The 16,531-nt window shown below is 41.5% G+C and overlaps 1 protein-coding gene across 1 annotated transcript in view; it reads left to right on the forward strand.

The window, feature by feature from the left end:
• The first annotated feature begins 12,742 nt into the window (after positions 1-12,742).
• LOC106486812 (plasminogen-like) overlaps positions 12,743-16,531 on the forward strand; it is a 29,230-nt gene continuing 25,441 nt past the window's right edge. Inside the window, exons 1-2 of the mRNA XM_067293515.1 lie at positions 12,743-12,791; positions 15,816-15,951. Of these exons, the coding sequence (XP_067149616.1) occupies positions 12,743-12,791; positions 15,816-15,951 (185 nt within the window). The remainder of the gene's footprint in view (positions 12,792-15,815; positions 15,952-16,531) is intronic.

Consider the following 16,531-nt stretch of genomic DNA (forward strand, 5'->3'; position numbering starts at 1 on the left):
AGGGAGAAAGTAATTATCTGTCAGAATTTCTGTTTTCCTCAGAAAATGAATGAAAAAAATGTTAAAACAACACTGAAATACTTCTAGATGGTGTGTAATTCCAGGATCATATCGACAGTCCTGACCTCTCCATGTTTATTACAGAACAGAACTGGTTAGGTAGATCAACCTCCACAGAGAGTCTTGCTTCAAAATAGTAAATATGCTATTACAGCAAGTGTGTGAACCATCTGCATTATCTCACCCCTGTGTATCTCTTGATTCTCTAGCTATCACCATTACTGTTCCTAAGTAGAAGTGATATCTTTTATCAGCCCAGCTTTCATGACTGGAAAAAGACAGTCCTTGAGGCACAAAGAAGAGCTTGTGTGCACAAAAACTTGTCTAATATTTTCAACTACGTTGGTTGGTCTAACCAAAGATATTGACTCTACCTATAAGGCTTGTCTGTTGTACATACATCACAGCAAAAGCAAACAAACAGAAAGCCTTTTCTACCTTTATTTGTATGGAATGGTACTTTTTTCCCAGGGATTCTCAGTCTGTGAAATGATTCCCACCTCTAGAAGATAAGTGGACTGAAAAACTTTTCTGCTTTAATTGTTCTGATGTAGTTAAACTGACAAAATACCCAGAAGTGGATGTAGTTATGGAAGGGTTCATACTAACATAGATTCTGGCTGTGCCCTACCCAGCATAAGCTACACTTCTATGTCCATCTTTTACTCATATCTCTAACTTCATGAAAGTTTTTACTGATATGGCTTTGCTAGTTGAACTTTCTAGAGTAGGCCTAGCCATAGCTTACCTGGGATTTTTTGCTTAAGATGCACATGGATAAATCCCTATTCTGACTACTAAGAGAGGAGCCAGTTCGGTGGATGAAAAAGCTCAGTCTTTGCTCAGTGCCAGGAGCAATTTTTTGAAGAAGCTACACAGTTGAGTTGTTGAATTTTGGATACTTTTCTGATCCAGCCGTATGCTCTATTTGCCGAGCATATTATTATGGCAATACCCAAGATCGTTGGCTATGAACAAAAGCCTGGATGCTGCTTTAGTAGCAACTCTCCTAACATATCAGGCCTCAGCCTACCTGCCTGCCTGCCTGCCTGCGTCCCTCCTTCCCTTCTTTCTTTCCTTCTCTTTTTTTGCATCAGATAAGGCTATTGAAAGAAAAGACATTTTTCAAACATAAATAATAATTTAACTATCTGTGTGAAGGGTGATTAAAGCTAATATGCTTTCTGGAAGAATTCCCAAGATGGACAGCTAAATCCATCTCTAGCCCACTAAATCAAGTGGGCTTGTTTTGCATTGTTAATGTGAGGTCCAGGAAAAGAATAAGAACTGCAGGTGCTCAACATCTCTGAACATTGAGGTCTCTTTCCCAGGGTACCTAAGTATGCATTTAATCTTCAAATGTAGGGCTAAACCTTATTAAGAAAGCACTTGCAAAACCCCGAATCTGCAAGTTCTGCATTGTACTGGGACAAGATGCCTGCAGGTTTGCAGATGATTAAGGGATCACACTGTAGAGCTTCTGCTTTCTTTATTCTTGCCTGAATGCTTTGTGCCCTAGGTTTGTTCCCACACATGGAGGCACGGGCACAGGGGAAGAGGAAAAGGGCATTTTCTACAACTGTCCTACCTTTGGAGAGACAGGGCTTTTCTCCCTCTCACCTTAGGCAGCCAAGTCCTTTTTATACAGAAATACCTCCTCCTAAGGCCTCGAGCCAAGAAGAAACAGAGATAAAAGTTTTATTGTTTCAATCTCCTCGATGAAAAAAATGTAATCTCTCAAGAAGGATATCTACATAACTTGACAGTCTGAAACTCCAGAAGCAGGGCAGAGGCCAGAGGAGAACCTGAACAACTACTGTATAGAGAATAAAAGTTCATGGTTCCGAGCAGTTTGCTGACTCACCAGGCAAGAAAGTGGCATGATCTCACATCAGAAAAGGGAGGAGAATAAAAATAGTTCATTACAGCATGGGATTGCTAATGTGTCCTAATATAAAGGCCAGTACCTTCTGCCTGTAGCAATTTAATGTCAAGTTGTTTCCAAAGAAAATAAAATTGTGATTAAAAGGGACTTTATCCAAAAGCACATATTCTAAAGTGTTTTTAGAGATGGAAGAGTTACAGCTCTAGTGATTTCCTAAAATAGCATCCTTTACAGGAAAGGAGAGCAATAAGCTGCTGTCACTAGAAAGCCCAGTTGCCAATGACACTAGCTAAGTTTAAAGTCTGCTGGATAGGAGGAGCTGAGGGTGTCTGAGATCATGTTAGGCTTAATGTTATATCCAGACAAACAATATATTGTTTTCATTTTACTGGACAAAGTTAGCTCTTATTTGTGTTCATGAGCTGACTGCTAACATTGTAATGTATGTAAACGTATGCAGTCATCTGAATTGTTTGGCATTTATTTTATGCTAGTGAATTTCAGTCACTGACAAGTGACCCATGACAGGATATCCAGCTGACCACAGTCACTTCTATTAGGGGGAGAGGAGAGGTATATGTGGGAAATGGTTTCCCTCAGATGAGACTGAACAAGATTCTCCTTAAAGGGAGGCCCAGCTTATGACAGAAAAATAAATGACAACATAACACCTGAGACTGGCAGGAAGGTATAGAGGACTAAAACAAACATAGGACTAAGGTAGTCCAGACATTGTGTTCATAAAACATTGGCCTGTGTTGTAGCTCGCTGTGTTCTCATGTATAGTTTTGCCATTTTCTTTAAACCCAGTAAAACATGTATTAATAAATGTCATAGAAGATTATTATCTCTTTGCTTAGTGAAATGTCTAAGCAAAACAAGTAAGTTCTTCCAAAGGGTTGTAAAAAGTGATTGCAACAGTAATCTCTTTGCCAGTCCATCTTCCAGCCCTGCACTGTGTGCGAAAAGTCACAATGGTTGTAAACATGGAAAAGATCATGCAAAAGGTCTTTATTAGTGCTACATTTGTGCATCTGCAGGGGGAAGGATGACAGATAGCCAAGTATCATGAACATTAAATTTCTCCATTGAAAGAAGCTGCTTTTGCAGATTTTTTGCTACAAAGATGCCCATTACCTTGGATTCTTTCCTGTGGTGCTGAGTGCCAACTTGGGCAGCTACGTATGCTCACATAGATTGTGTGATGAATTGTTTCTCTGCAAAATATTACATCAAAAAAGCCCCTGAAATGGGACTTTGATTGCAAACTAAAGGAGATTTTTAAAGAAAGCAGTAATATCAGATGAACCATAGATTAATTCAAGGCCTGCTGGCATTTTACGCTGTATATAAGGACTGGGAGTCCTGGTGGGCAACAAGTTGACCATGAGCCAGCAATATGCCCTTGTGGCCAAGAAGGCCAATGGTATCCTAGGTTGCATCAGGAAGAGCATTGACAGCAGGTCAAGGGACCATGTCCTTCCCCTCTACTCAGCCCTGGTGAGTACAGTGTCCAGATCTGGGCTCCCCAGTAAAAGAGAGACATAGACCTACTGAAGCGAGTCCGGAGAAGGGTTACCAAGATACTGAAGGGACAGGAGCATCTCTCACATGAAGAAGACTGAGAGAGCTGGTACTGTTCAGCCTGGAGAAGAGAAGACTGAGGAGGGATCTTATCAATGTGTATAAATATCTGAAGGGAGGGTGTAAAGAAGATGGGACCAGACTCTTTTCAGTGGTGCCCAGTGAGGAGGAGAGGCTACGAACACAAACTGAAACACAGGAAGTTCTGTCTGAACATGAGGAAAAACTTCTTTACTGTGAGGGTGACTGAGCACTGGAACAGATTGTCTAGAGAAGTTGTGGAGTGTCTATCCTTGGAGATGTTCAAAAGCCATCTGGATAGAGTCCTGGGCACCTGGGCTCTAGGTGATCCAGCTTGAGCAGGGGAGTTAGTTAGACTAGATGTTCTCCGGAGGTGCCTTCCAACTTCAACAATTCTGTGATTCTGTGGAAAGAACAGGAAGGAATTTTAATGCACATGAAACTGAAAGGGCTTCTTCTGGACAGATAGACATTTATAACTAAAGAAACTTTGCATTATGTAGAGAGGAGGGACTTCTTTCTTAGTTATGACATGTGCCAGACAGGGAACTAAACTTCTCATGTCCCTAGCTTGTAGCTTCTGACTTAAATGATCACCTTCACCTATGAAATCAAGTACCTACTGGCACAACATGGAGGAATTCTGATCAAACCTTTGCCCCGAACATATTTCCTCTTTCAAGTAATAAAACTGTATGAGTGGAGTAGCCTACTGAAAGCAGAAAGGCTTTCCCTGTAGTTCTTGCTATGAGGAAGTCCATGGCAAGAACACCATCTCCAGGCCTGCATAAGCTTATTTCACAGCAGGAGCAAGCTAGATGCCCTCATGTGAAGATATCCTGAGACAGCATTTTTCCTGAGAGAAAGATCTGAAATAGTACTCTTAGCCCAATGTTTAGTCTACCAAGAGGGTATTTATCACCTGACATATTTCAGAGCAGATGCAGACTACCAGAAGGTCTAGCTTGGCACAGCTACAATGAAGGCACTCTAGGACCACCTGTAGGAGAATAAACATGTGCAACATCGGAAACAACAGGGATGTAGCCCTTCTTGCCTTGCCTGTGTCTAAACATTGCTCTGATAAGAAGCAGCCTTGGCTAGCAAACACACTGCTGGAAAAGTGAAGTCTGGGGCCACACGGCATGGAGGTGGCTGTAAAACTTACTCTACAGAGCACAATGAGAGATGTTAGTCATCTCAGTAATGTCAACTCAGACGTTTGCTTGCAAACATCTGAAGCAGGTTGAGACATTACTGTCATATACCTACTTGCTTTAGCAATACTGAAATTTATCATGAATATCTTGTATGTATTAGTTATATGTGTTTTGCTTGAGGTATTCTGCATGTAGTTCAAATCTCACATTGAGTGTTGTCTGAATGCATTTCTAAAAACCCTGCTGTTACATTAGTTATGTAAACATAATCTATTCATGCAGAGGATATTCTACTAGGTTTTTACTATCTTGGGTTATTTTTACAGTTCTGTTATTCTACTTAGTAGTTTGTTAATTTTTCATTTACTCTAAGAAGGGAAATAATTAAATTACAGCAAAAAACTTTAGGTTAGACATCAAGAAAACCTTAAGTGTAAGGATACTTTACTGTAAGTTAGCTACTTTCCCAAGGATGGTGTGGGATCTCCATCCCAGGAAGTTTTTATGGCTGGTTGTTCAAGCAGCAGTCAGGAAGGACATGGTGCAGTTGATTCTGTTTGAGGGAATGGAGATGGACTAGGCGGTTTCTGGGCATCATTTTGCAGCCCTTCTACTGTTATAATAAAGGGCACAAATTCACACTTTGGGTGTATACAGTGCATTTCAAAGTAAAAGTTCAACTATTTATAGCCACCTGCGGGAGGAAAAAACATGGGGCCAAACAACAGCAGAAAGAAAGGGACTCCAGGCCCATGTCTCAAAGCTTCCTCACAGACAGCAAGCCATAGAGACCTTCCATCCTGAGAGCAGTTAGCCATGGACAACCAACTGTTTCTGACTATTAATGTGGGCATCGTTCCTCTGAGTACACTCCATTGGAACTCTCTGTCCTTTAGATGGGTTTCAACTGCATGTCCATATGGGGAGGATCATACAGGCTAGATTATGTTTTAAAAGGACTATCAGTCTCTTCTTTTGCAAGGTCGTTTAGGTCAAGATTTTTTCTGAAGCTTTTTATCATCTGATAATTCAGCATCTGACTATTCCAAATAAAGAGCTTTCAATAAGAGCACTGCTGAAAGCCTGCTGGTAACTCCTGTGATGATCACACTGAGAGGCTGGCTGGATTCGAGCCTGAAGCAGGAGAACAGCAGCTGGGTTGGAGCCAGAGTCCCAGTTTGGCAGGGCCTGGGAGGGCAGAAATTCTCCCTCACCAGCTGTGGGAGAACTGGCAGAGGCCAGGGAATCAGGCCTAAACAAGTCTGACTTGCATGTATTTCTTGTCATAGCTGGAGGGCATTTCTGCTAAAAACAACTGATCTGTCAAAGTGAGGCAACTCTAGAAGTTGCAATTATGTTGTGAAAAGCAGGGGCAAACCAACTGTGCTCAGTGTGCCCAGGGCAGGAGAAACTGTCACTTGAGTAAAATGACATTACTTGTAGGCTTGTACTGGAGAAATTCTGAGAAAGGAGATTTCTGAGTGTTCCCAGGACAGTTTGGAAAAGAAGGGATTTTTTCTTTCTTTAAAGAGTATTATTCTGCTCAGGTAGTTTTCCTGTGGCAAGGATTCTGTGTTATTGTGCTCTTCCCAAAGGAAACCAAAATGCTTGAGGGATGACCTACAGCACTGAACTGCAGCCCACCAACAGAGCAGAGTGTGTGGAAATACCTGAGGTGGTTAGTGGTGACTGCAGCAGCAGCAATTACAGTAAATAAAGCTGGGAAATGCTGTGGATTCCTGGAAATGCAATGTCCTCTTTTCAAGTCAACAAGTTGTGGGAGTGGATCAATGGAGAAGGAAGGTGCTGGGTAGGTGCAAAAGTCATTCCACAGAGAAAAGAGGGGGACTGCTGGTCAGGATAACTGCCAGCAGTCTGTGCAGAGTGGCAGTACAGCTGTTTTGGGGAAGTTTTTAGGTTTCCTCCATCTAATTCACCGAACTAGAGGAAAAGGAAAACAAAAGGAGTTATCTATTTCAGCCCTCTGAACTAGATATATATCTATACAGACTACACATATATATATATACATATACGGATATAAAATATCTGTGAGCTCTTTATCAAACCTCTTCTTGAAACTTCCAGTGATGAAAATCCCACAGCCTCCCCAGGCAAAAATTCAAGTGCTTCATACTCCTTAGTGTGAAAGAGATCTTTTTTCTAATTTTGAACTTAAATCCATACTGTTGTGCTTTCTGCCATATTTATGGTGAATAGATTATCTACTCTTCTTTGCAGTAACCATTATATATATATATATATATATATATATATAAAGACATATATGTATATATATAATGACTGTATTTGAAGATTTTTCTCATGTATTTCCCTAGTAATATCATCTCCAGCGTTCTTTTTTATCCTTTCTTCCTTTCTCTGCCTTCCTCACACAGCTTCCCAGCAAGTTCTCTCTGATTTGCTGAGTTGTTTAACTTGGGAGAAGGAAGGCATTGATCTGTCAGACAGCCTCGTTTGATTTCCCAGACATGTGGGGAGGCCTCAAGCCAGTATTGCTTATAAGCTTTAAATAAATACCTATAGAGTTTGAACCATATCTGTGTCCCAGCCTGGCTAAAGGGCTACACTTAGACACTACGAAGTCTTTGCCTTTTTTCTCCAAAGTAAACCTGAACTTACTAACCTCACAACAGAAAGGCAGTGAAGTATCTTTTGCCTCTATTTTATAGGTAGGAAACCTGTTGCAGTGTTTTGTCCAGGAGACATTATCCAAGGGGCAGGAATGAGCATGTAGGAGCCTCATTCACAGTCCCAAGCTCCTGGAACATGTTAAGCAGGCCCATTTCTCCGGGGTGCCTGAGGAAGGCACTTGCTTCTTGCCTTTTTCTCATCAACTTTCTTACAGCCACTCCCTCCCTTAGCTAGAAATGCAAGCAACAGGCTGTGTGAAGTCAAATGCCCATATGGACCAATTTGTGGAGTGGGCAGGAGAGATTTGGGTTTCTGACCATGCCACTGCCTTGACCATGCTGTTTCATTTCTTCATCCCTTGCCTGCTTGTGGAATAAACTGCTCAGAGCTGGGACAGTCTCATATCTGTGTGGAGCACTTAGTGCTTAAGTCCTGACTTCAGGTGGAGGCTCTGATAATATTAATAATCATCAACTCTGATATCCTGTAGCAAAAAAGTTAAGTATCCATCAGAACAAACAAGCAGGAATGGAGCTCCTATTATAAAATTGGCTTTCAAAGTTCACTGATGAGTGGAGCTAGGTGCTGTTTGGTGCTCAGTGTATCTAAACGGTGCCCTAATAGTCCACTCAGTTCGGTGGTGTGTCAGTGGACAAAATCTACCATCCACCAGGAAACCATTAATGAGAGAGTTAGAGGACAGTGCACTCATTCACTCTGGAATATGGCTTGCAGCTGGGAATACTGTGAATAAACATGGGAAATGCTGAGCATGAAACTGGAAAACAAACAGATTGGCCAATCTTATGAAAGCATTTCTTGCAGCTGATTTCTCGCTTTCTATTTCTGTCACTGTATCTTCACCAGTAAAGAACAATTGGGGATTAGAGAAATAAAGTACAAAGTAGTTTAGGAACTAGTTCTTTGGAATGTATTTATGTCTGATGGAAAAATGATAACTTATCTGTATTTCATGGAGGTTGTAACTCACATGACTTTGTTTAAGAAGGTTTAAATAGCTGAGTTTCAGAGGAATTTTTCTGTTATTCTTTCCCTGCAGAAGGAACTGTCCTTGATGAGGGACACTGCACATTTGATTTCCCACTCACTTGTTTGGAGATGCATTCATTTTCTTTTCTGTTCCTGGATTTGTTTTCCTCCCAAGTGTCTTTAACTTGATTTTAAGACTTACATATTATACAAGGTCTGTCAAAAAGCCCTCTGAAGTCAGGAAAAATATTTCTGTTCCACTGACAGGCTTTACTGAATCAGTGGCTGGAAGTATCTGCTTGTTTAACTTTCCTGTGCATCATTAAAAGAAAATGCATATTCCAAGTCAGCAGAGCAGAGCTCTATGATGTTTCTCAGTGAAGATGTAAAGTGAACCACCATGTACAAACCTCTCTCTCTCTCTCTCCAAACTGAAAGCTTGATGAAAATATTTTATAATCTGACACTTGGCATTCATATTCTTTCTTTTTATTATTTCTATAGAGCTCTATAGTTATGTTTTTCCAGATTAATTCAAAAAGAAAAATAGCTTGAGCTCACAACCCCTTTATTCATTTTTATCCATATTTATTTTCATTTTCAAGGGAGTGTTCCCATCCTTTCTCATTTTTCTAATTTAGACAAAATCTGCCCTGTGCTCTCTCAAAATTTGGGTTTTTTTGTTCCAAATAAGTGCCTTTTGTCACCATCTCCTAATCTTTGTCATATTTTGCAGTATCTTACAGTGAAAATGTTACATTTGGCTTTTTTCTTCCTTCTTGTTCTCCTTCTATTTTTTTTCTCTGTATTTCATGCTTGAATGCTGTCTTTCCTAGATGGAATATAGCTATGACAAAATACATCTTCTGAGCCTATTAATATGATATTAGTTGAAACCAAAGAACTTTAAGTCTCTTGTATTTCAACAATCAATACCCTTTTCAGAAATACAGAAAGTGCACTAATTGATATAGTAACTCTTACTCTGCAAGATAAAAATATTCTTCAGATTGTCTTACCAATGCTCTGTATCTCTCTTTTCATTGGCATCCAGTCTAGTGTTGAAGGTTGGCTAAGGCCAGCATCAGACCCTTGGTTTCCTTGGAGGGGTCCAGCTCTGGAGGTAAAGGACAATGATGGATTATCTGTGTAGCTTTTCTGTGATGTGGCAGGGTGGAAGGCGGTTATGTTTGTAGTTGCTCCCTGGGACGGATTATTGAATCTTATTGCACACTTCCATGCTCTCCTTCTATCAGCAACTGAAATTTCAGTCTTGAATCACCCTCTTTTCCTTCTGATTTCTTTTCACGCTATTATTATTATTACATCAATATATAGGGAAGGGAAGGGAAGGGAAGGGAAGGGAAGGGAAGGGAAGGGAGAAAACAAGAACACATTTGCTTAACACGAATTTCCTTATAAGCTTGTACTGTGAGCTGAGCAAGGAAATAATAAAGCACTTGGGAATTATCTAGGCTCCTGAACAAATATCTGCCTATGTGTCATGAGTAGTTAGTGACACCTTTGCCTATGCTGGGTATTAGTGTCACCTGCTTTGTCAGAAAAGTATCATCTGCTGCACCCTTCTGGACACTACCAGAACAGCACATTCTCCAGAAATTCCCAAAGAAAATCAGGTAAGATTAGAGGATAGCTTTGATAAACAAAGATGCAGTTTCCATGGTTTCTGTTAGAAAATGTACATGAGATCTCTCTACCTTTGATTGTCTAAGACCCAAGAGAAAAGGATTTTCTGTGCTATCTATCAGCAGATTTAGAGTGGTTTCAGGCAGCACTCCTGCATCTACAGGGTTTTTTTGCCCAAAAATGCATCATTTTGCTGTCTGAGAGCAGAGCAGGTAGTGCTGTCAGTGGCAAAATGAGCCAGGCTTTGCTATGCATAGGTTCATATCCCTGCTAGTCCTTTCCCCCTACACCTCTGCCGACCTCACCTCTCTCCTGTATCCCCTGTCACCCCCAAACTGGGAAATCTCCAGGTCTCCCATGCCCTCCTCGCCCCCCAAATGGTCCCCTAATCCTGCTTCTTCAAAACATGGACCTTCCATGGGGTACTCTCAGCTGCCTTTAGGACACCCCATCTCTTCTACATCCTTGTATGCTTTTATTAGGCACAAGGCAGATGTTGCCAGGATTCCCCTGCTGTCCTGCTGGTTGGCAGGGTATAGACCTGCTGCTGGTCAAGCTGAGATGAGTGATGGCTGTTTCCGCTATGAGTTTCCTTGGGGGGAACTACCTGTGGTTTCTTTTCTCTGTCTGATCACTGATTTTCTCAAATCTTGTAAGGACTAGATCTTGTAAACTAGATCTGCCAGATGTGATTGAAATTGGATGATATGTTCAAAAAGTGATTGTGGAGAAAGGAACAGGCAACTTGAGGTCTTGGGAAGACTTGTTTCCTTAGGAATCCAGGCCCCCTCAAACATTGCAAAATATTGAATGAATTGAAAGTGCACCATTCAAGTTCTACAAATTGCATGCCAAAAATATGAAAAATGCATTTTGACTGCTTTGCAAAAATCCACTTTATTTCCCCCAGGCAGTTTCATTTTTTCCCCTACCGGAAATGGCAAAGTAAATTTTGCTTACTGCACTGTATTCTTGAACTGATTTTGTATTTTGGTGACCAGCAGCAATTATGCAAAGCATGATACCAGGATGGGCCTAGATTAAAAGTGCTGTCAAATTGAAGGTATTGTGATGCATTATACTTAGAAGTTTTGATGTAGCATTTGTGTATCTGTAATCAAGAGAAAATCCTCCAAGTATCCTGATCCAGCTAGCTATGTGCATGTGCTGTCTTTGATAGAAAACTTGGTTTTTTTTTTTCCTGCTTTTACTGCTCTTTTAATAGATAGTAAAGGGAATTTTGACTGCAGGTTGTGTAGCAATACCTTTTGGTCAGAGATACACAGCGAAAACAAGACTGAAGATGTCATGTTATATTGGAGGATAATGTAGGGTATTTCTTTCATTTCAGATTAGTTTTGTTTCTTACTCAGCCCTTGCTTCAGAGATGCTGTTGCAAATTGGATGAGAATCAAGGTAAAGAAGAATATAAGAAGAGTATCAAGGAAGCATATTCATGTTTCATTAGTACCACAGAAAACACAAGGCAGCATTATCCATGTCTTGTTTTGCTTAAGAAGCCATCTGTCATTAAAAGCAGGAACGCATGCTCAGAGAGTCGCTTCGCTCTCTGCAATGAAAGATGTTGCTGGAGGTGCATCTGCCCTATAAAATAGAGCGTGTGTGTAATTTCCTGAGTTTCTGGGTCAGCTGGGAGTAAGGTGCTGTCTCTGGAGGGCACGGCGCCACGTGGAGGCGTGAGCGGAGGTCTCAGGCCGCGTAACGGCGCCAGGACGGCGGGGTGCGCAGGCTCATAGTCCCCACTTATGAAGGCCACTGGTCTTCTTGTCGAATTTACCATCACAGTCCTCTCTGGGGACGTCCTCAGTGCTGAAGGCCTGGATATGTGCTGCCTCACTTCCTGGGGCCCCAAGAGCTGCGGAGGTGACAGCGCACGCACACGGCTGACACCAAAACAGTTAAGGGAGAACAGCCAACTGTTTTCCCACTGGTGTCTCATCCCCGCTCAGCCTGGCCGCCTCCTGAGAGCCCTCCACGACGCCTGCAAGCCTGGGTGGAGGGGTCACCCCCACAGCTCCCCCGCTGGCCAGGCCACAGTTCCCCCCAGGCCCAGCAGGCCCCTGTCAGCCATTTTGGCCGCGGCTGCCCCACCTGATCAGCCATGTTTAGGGCAATGCGGCTGCTGCACCTGGCACCTCCTCTCACGAGCGGCAAAGTCCAGCGCAGAAACAGGAAACCCCTGAGAAAAGGATACGTCTTTTCCCCAGGGAGGAAACTGGAGACTGTCAAAAGAAACTCTGAGACAGAGTTAGCATTAGCTGGGTCAGGTTTTTGGGCCTGGCTCACACAACAGCGTAAACCAGAAGTTCCCACCTCGAAAGTGGTGTGCCTGGAAATACCTTTGGGACCTAAGCTGAATAGACAGGACGGCATAGATTCAAATTCTCCCTGAAGATATTTCCCATGCTTTCCACCAATATTATGCCCATCTTCACCTCAGCGAAGTGAGGCCCAGCAAGCTGAGAACGAAAGCATGCCCAGCAAAATGAGAGCATGCCTTCATGTTTCCAGGCATCCAGTACAAATGATTGAGTCCTATTTGGTAATATATCCGATTCAAGGTTGGTTGAACATCCATACTACGGTAAAGGGGGTCACAGAGTGGGAGAATGATTAACTTGACTGCTGTGTTTGTTTCATGCCGCCTCACTCCAGTGCGAGTCAATAAAACTTTGTGCACTGACACACGCAACTTCCAACACCCGCCAGCTGGGCCAAAATGGGGATTAGTAAAGCTGCCTTTCTCCTTCTTTTCTTGCTCAGCTCAGGTAAGAGTCCTTGGCCTTCCGCTTGAGTAGGGGAGATGGGGACCAAACACTTGCAAGCTCCACGTCATGAAGGTAGGTCCCAAAATCCATGTGTCTCCACGTCCCCGGATGAGGCTGGACGTCGGGGTGACTGGCCGGTGAGGGTTGCTGTCGAGCAAAGCGAGAGCTGTGGTTGCGGCGTCCCCTGAAAGGCAAGGGCTCAGCGGGGTCGCGTTTGTTAGAGGCAGCGGAAGAGCAGCGGCCCAGTCCTCAGCATCTGCGTGGAGAGCAAATGGCTTCCTCCAACCGTGGGCCGAGGGCCAGGACTGGGGGCGCCCTCGGAAAGTAGCCCAAAAGCCTGCAACAAAGCCCACCGCAGTCCCTGAGTTGGCTGCCTCTAATTCCAGCCAGCTTGGGATCGTATCCCAGAGCTGTTCTTCCTGCCAAGCATTGCCAAACACTGTGATCCTGATTTTGATCCATTATGGCAGAAGTTTACAATTTTTTAAATGCAGCATTTAAAACAAAATCAAAAAGAAAATGATAAAGCTCCTTTATATTCCAGCAATTTCACATTTTCTATTGCCAAACAGTTTTCTCTTGTTTTCTTGGGGGCAATAGGTGAAAATTTAGTCTTCAGTAACCTAGACCATTTTTTCCACAGGTAAGTCAAGAATACATTTTACAATTCCCAGAGAAGACACGAGACCCTCTAAAGATAATATATTGATTTCAAGCACATCTGCAAACTCTATAAATAAATATTCCATGTGCAGTAAACATTAGATTTCAATTAGATACTGTATTCTGCTGGTACTTCAACATTACATGTGATTATACGGTGCTTAAATGCCTTTTAAAAATATTGTTACAAACATATGAACACAGTCTGTATGATTTTATGATAGCTCAGTGATGTAATATGACATAGAATAACAAGGATTATCATTGTATGATTGTTGGGTTATAAAAGGCAGCTAGTATAGTTATTTGTATTTGTTCATTGCTGCCAGTTCTAACTAACTTGTTCCAAAGTAATGGGCCACAAAACTGCATTAAAACCATCTTTTATGTCTTGTTGTTTAGTACTGGTCAGTTCCAAAGAGATACATATGTAAAAGAACAAATTGGTTTGCACCCATATATTTGAATGTTCTATTTAATTTTTATGTGTCATGTGTGAATTTATAAAGACTTGGACTTTATATATATATAAATATATACATATGTAATATTATCTCATGATTTATCTATAGAAATATTTATAAATATACATCTATATAAATTTTGGCTAGAATAATACATTCTCTGTTGCATTTTGAAATTCATTTTATTCTTTTTTCTTTTGCATTTTTATAGTCCTTTTAAGACAATTTACATCACATATTTTCCTTTCTGTTATCTAAGCTTCTGCCAGTCTGTGATGCCTGTTAGCTTATGCATGTCGTCCAAAGTCTCTTGTGTTCATAAACCAGCTGACACAAGTATTCCTTATGGTCACTGAAATGGAATGGTATCCAAAGTGGAAGTCTTTGGACTGACACACAGCATTTAAGATGAGCCAAAAAAAGCTTAGAAAGTAACATTTTCCTAGTCTGGTCCCCTGTAGTTCTGTAGCAATGGCCCCAGTTAACTTGGAGAAAAGTCTAGGAGAAGGAACACTTGTCTGCTGAGTCAACCAGGAGGAACTGGTAGGCTGTTGGTACTCCATGCAGCCTATAGGTAGGATTAGATAAGGGAGACCTTCGTGTCAGGCATTTCTTCAGACATGTATTCTTATAGCATTGAGCAATCTCTGCTAACAGCCATAGAAGATTGCCCTCAGGCTACTAATCGTCTTACTTTCATTAGTGGCCCAAATGCCTTTTATTTTATGTGTTGTGTGGAGGTAGGCAACTGCATGGATGGCCGGCCCCATTTCGTGAGCGTTACACTGGAGTGATGTTGCAATGAGTTGAACCTAATATGGGTGTTTGCATAAAAGAAAGATTCATAATGCTACCTGTAAGAATTAAATTCATTGTTGCTGTACAAAGTGCAAAAGGATTTATGTAATGCAAAGCCCGTTGCTGACTCTGAGGCTGGGGTTGGTGCTCTATAGAGAAAACAGCAATGAATTTCCTCTGCCTGTCAATAATAATGTAGCCTGAAAAAAGCAATGATTAAACTGTATCACTGCTGTAACACTGCTGTAACCTGATGCTAGATACAGAAATAAACTGTTGTATAAATTAGGAGCAGAAACATAGAATCTTTACAGACATAAGAGGAAAAAAATCAATCAGGTGGCAAACTCCTTTATGAATGAGAACATTGTGAAGCTAATTTTTTCACAGAAATGTTAAATGTATTAGCATCTTCATCAGATGCATATTATGTGCATCTAGCTTTCAGAGATATGCATACTAATCATTTACTAATTTATAATCTTGGGTTAATTTGTTGCAACTGTGATACAGCCAGACATATTTATTATTATTAAGTCTGTGTAGCAAACATAACAGTGGTCATTGTAAAAGATTATATAGTCATATTATGATTGAATTTTCTTGCTCCAGTGCAGGACATCTGAGGACAACCAAACCATCCCATGACCAATAAAACTGTAGAGACTGTACATTCCACATGGGAGGTCATAATCTCACATCCTCTCAGCTCATGTCTCTCCAAAACTTTAATGTTGATATCAGTTCCCATGCTTCACTGTCTGCCCTTTTTTTGACACTAAGTCGCTCTCTCCACTGTCGCTTACTCTTTTTCACATTTCTTTTTCTCCACTTCAAACCCAAACATAATTCCATTCAGAGCTACTTCTCTACACCTCTCTTTCATTGTTTCTTGCTATCATGTGTTCCAGTGATGTAGCTGTGATCGTGTCCGGAGACTGAAATTTCCTCAGAGATTATCACCATTTACCCAGAAGTACACAAAATAAATGGTGACTTCACCTGTCAATGCTACATGGAAAATGGGATTTAAAGTCACAGATTATCTTAACTGCCACATTCTCATTTTTAATGTCTGCTTTCTTTTCTTCCCTTGTAGTGAAAGGAGATATACTAGATGACTATTTAAGAACAGATGGTGTTTGGATACTTACTCGAAATAAACAGTCTTATAAGACAAATAGCGAAAAAGAATGTGCAGAGAAATGTGAAGAAGAAAGAAATTTTAATTGCAGGTAATTTCTGTTGAATCCCAGGCTATGATTAAATATCTGATCAATGACATTTTCCTACTGTTGCTCAGAAGTAAGCACAGCCTCAATTTTGGAAGGAAAGCAAAAAACACAGAGAAGGTGAATAGCTGGAATATGTAGTTAAAAAGAGAAGATATGGAAGAGGCAGTCAAGTAAACTGTTTTTAATTTCAGCACTGGTTGGGAAGTAGCACACTTTTTTCCCTGGGAAACAGTGTAACACACCAGTATTGAGGCTTCTCAGCCCTTCTGCTTTAAACACCCCACTAAGAAACATGCTGTTCAGAAACAAGGATGGGAGCTTCACAAAGTTTTTACATGAACACATTTGGGTAAAGCAAGTTCAGAGCACCCCGGCGAACATGGGGCACTGTCACCCAGATGCCAGCTCATGGGAAGTGCCTCCTGGGAAAGCTCCTTCTTCTCCAGAGGAGAGAGTAGGTGTCAGTTCAGGCAACTGAGGCTGCCTGAAGGGCTGGAGACACCATCTGCATCCATCAGTGACCCAGTGAAGGGGCTGCTGCAGCCCTGTCTGCAACAGCTTCACCTATGCCTTCGCTTAT

Source organism: Apteryx mantelli, chromosome 3 (assembly GCF_036417845.1).
Source record: "Apteryx mantelli isolate bAptMan1 chromosome 3, bAptMan1.hap1, whole genome shotgun sequence".
In the NCBI taxonomy this organism is placed as follows: Eukaryota; Metazoa; Chordata; class Aves; order Apterygiformes; family Apterygidae; genus Apteryx; species Apteryx mantelli.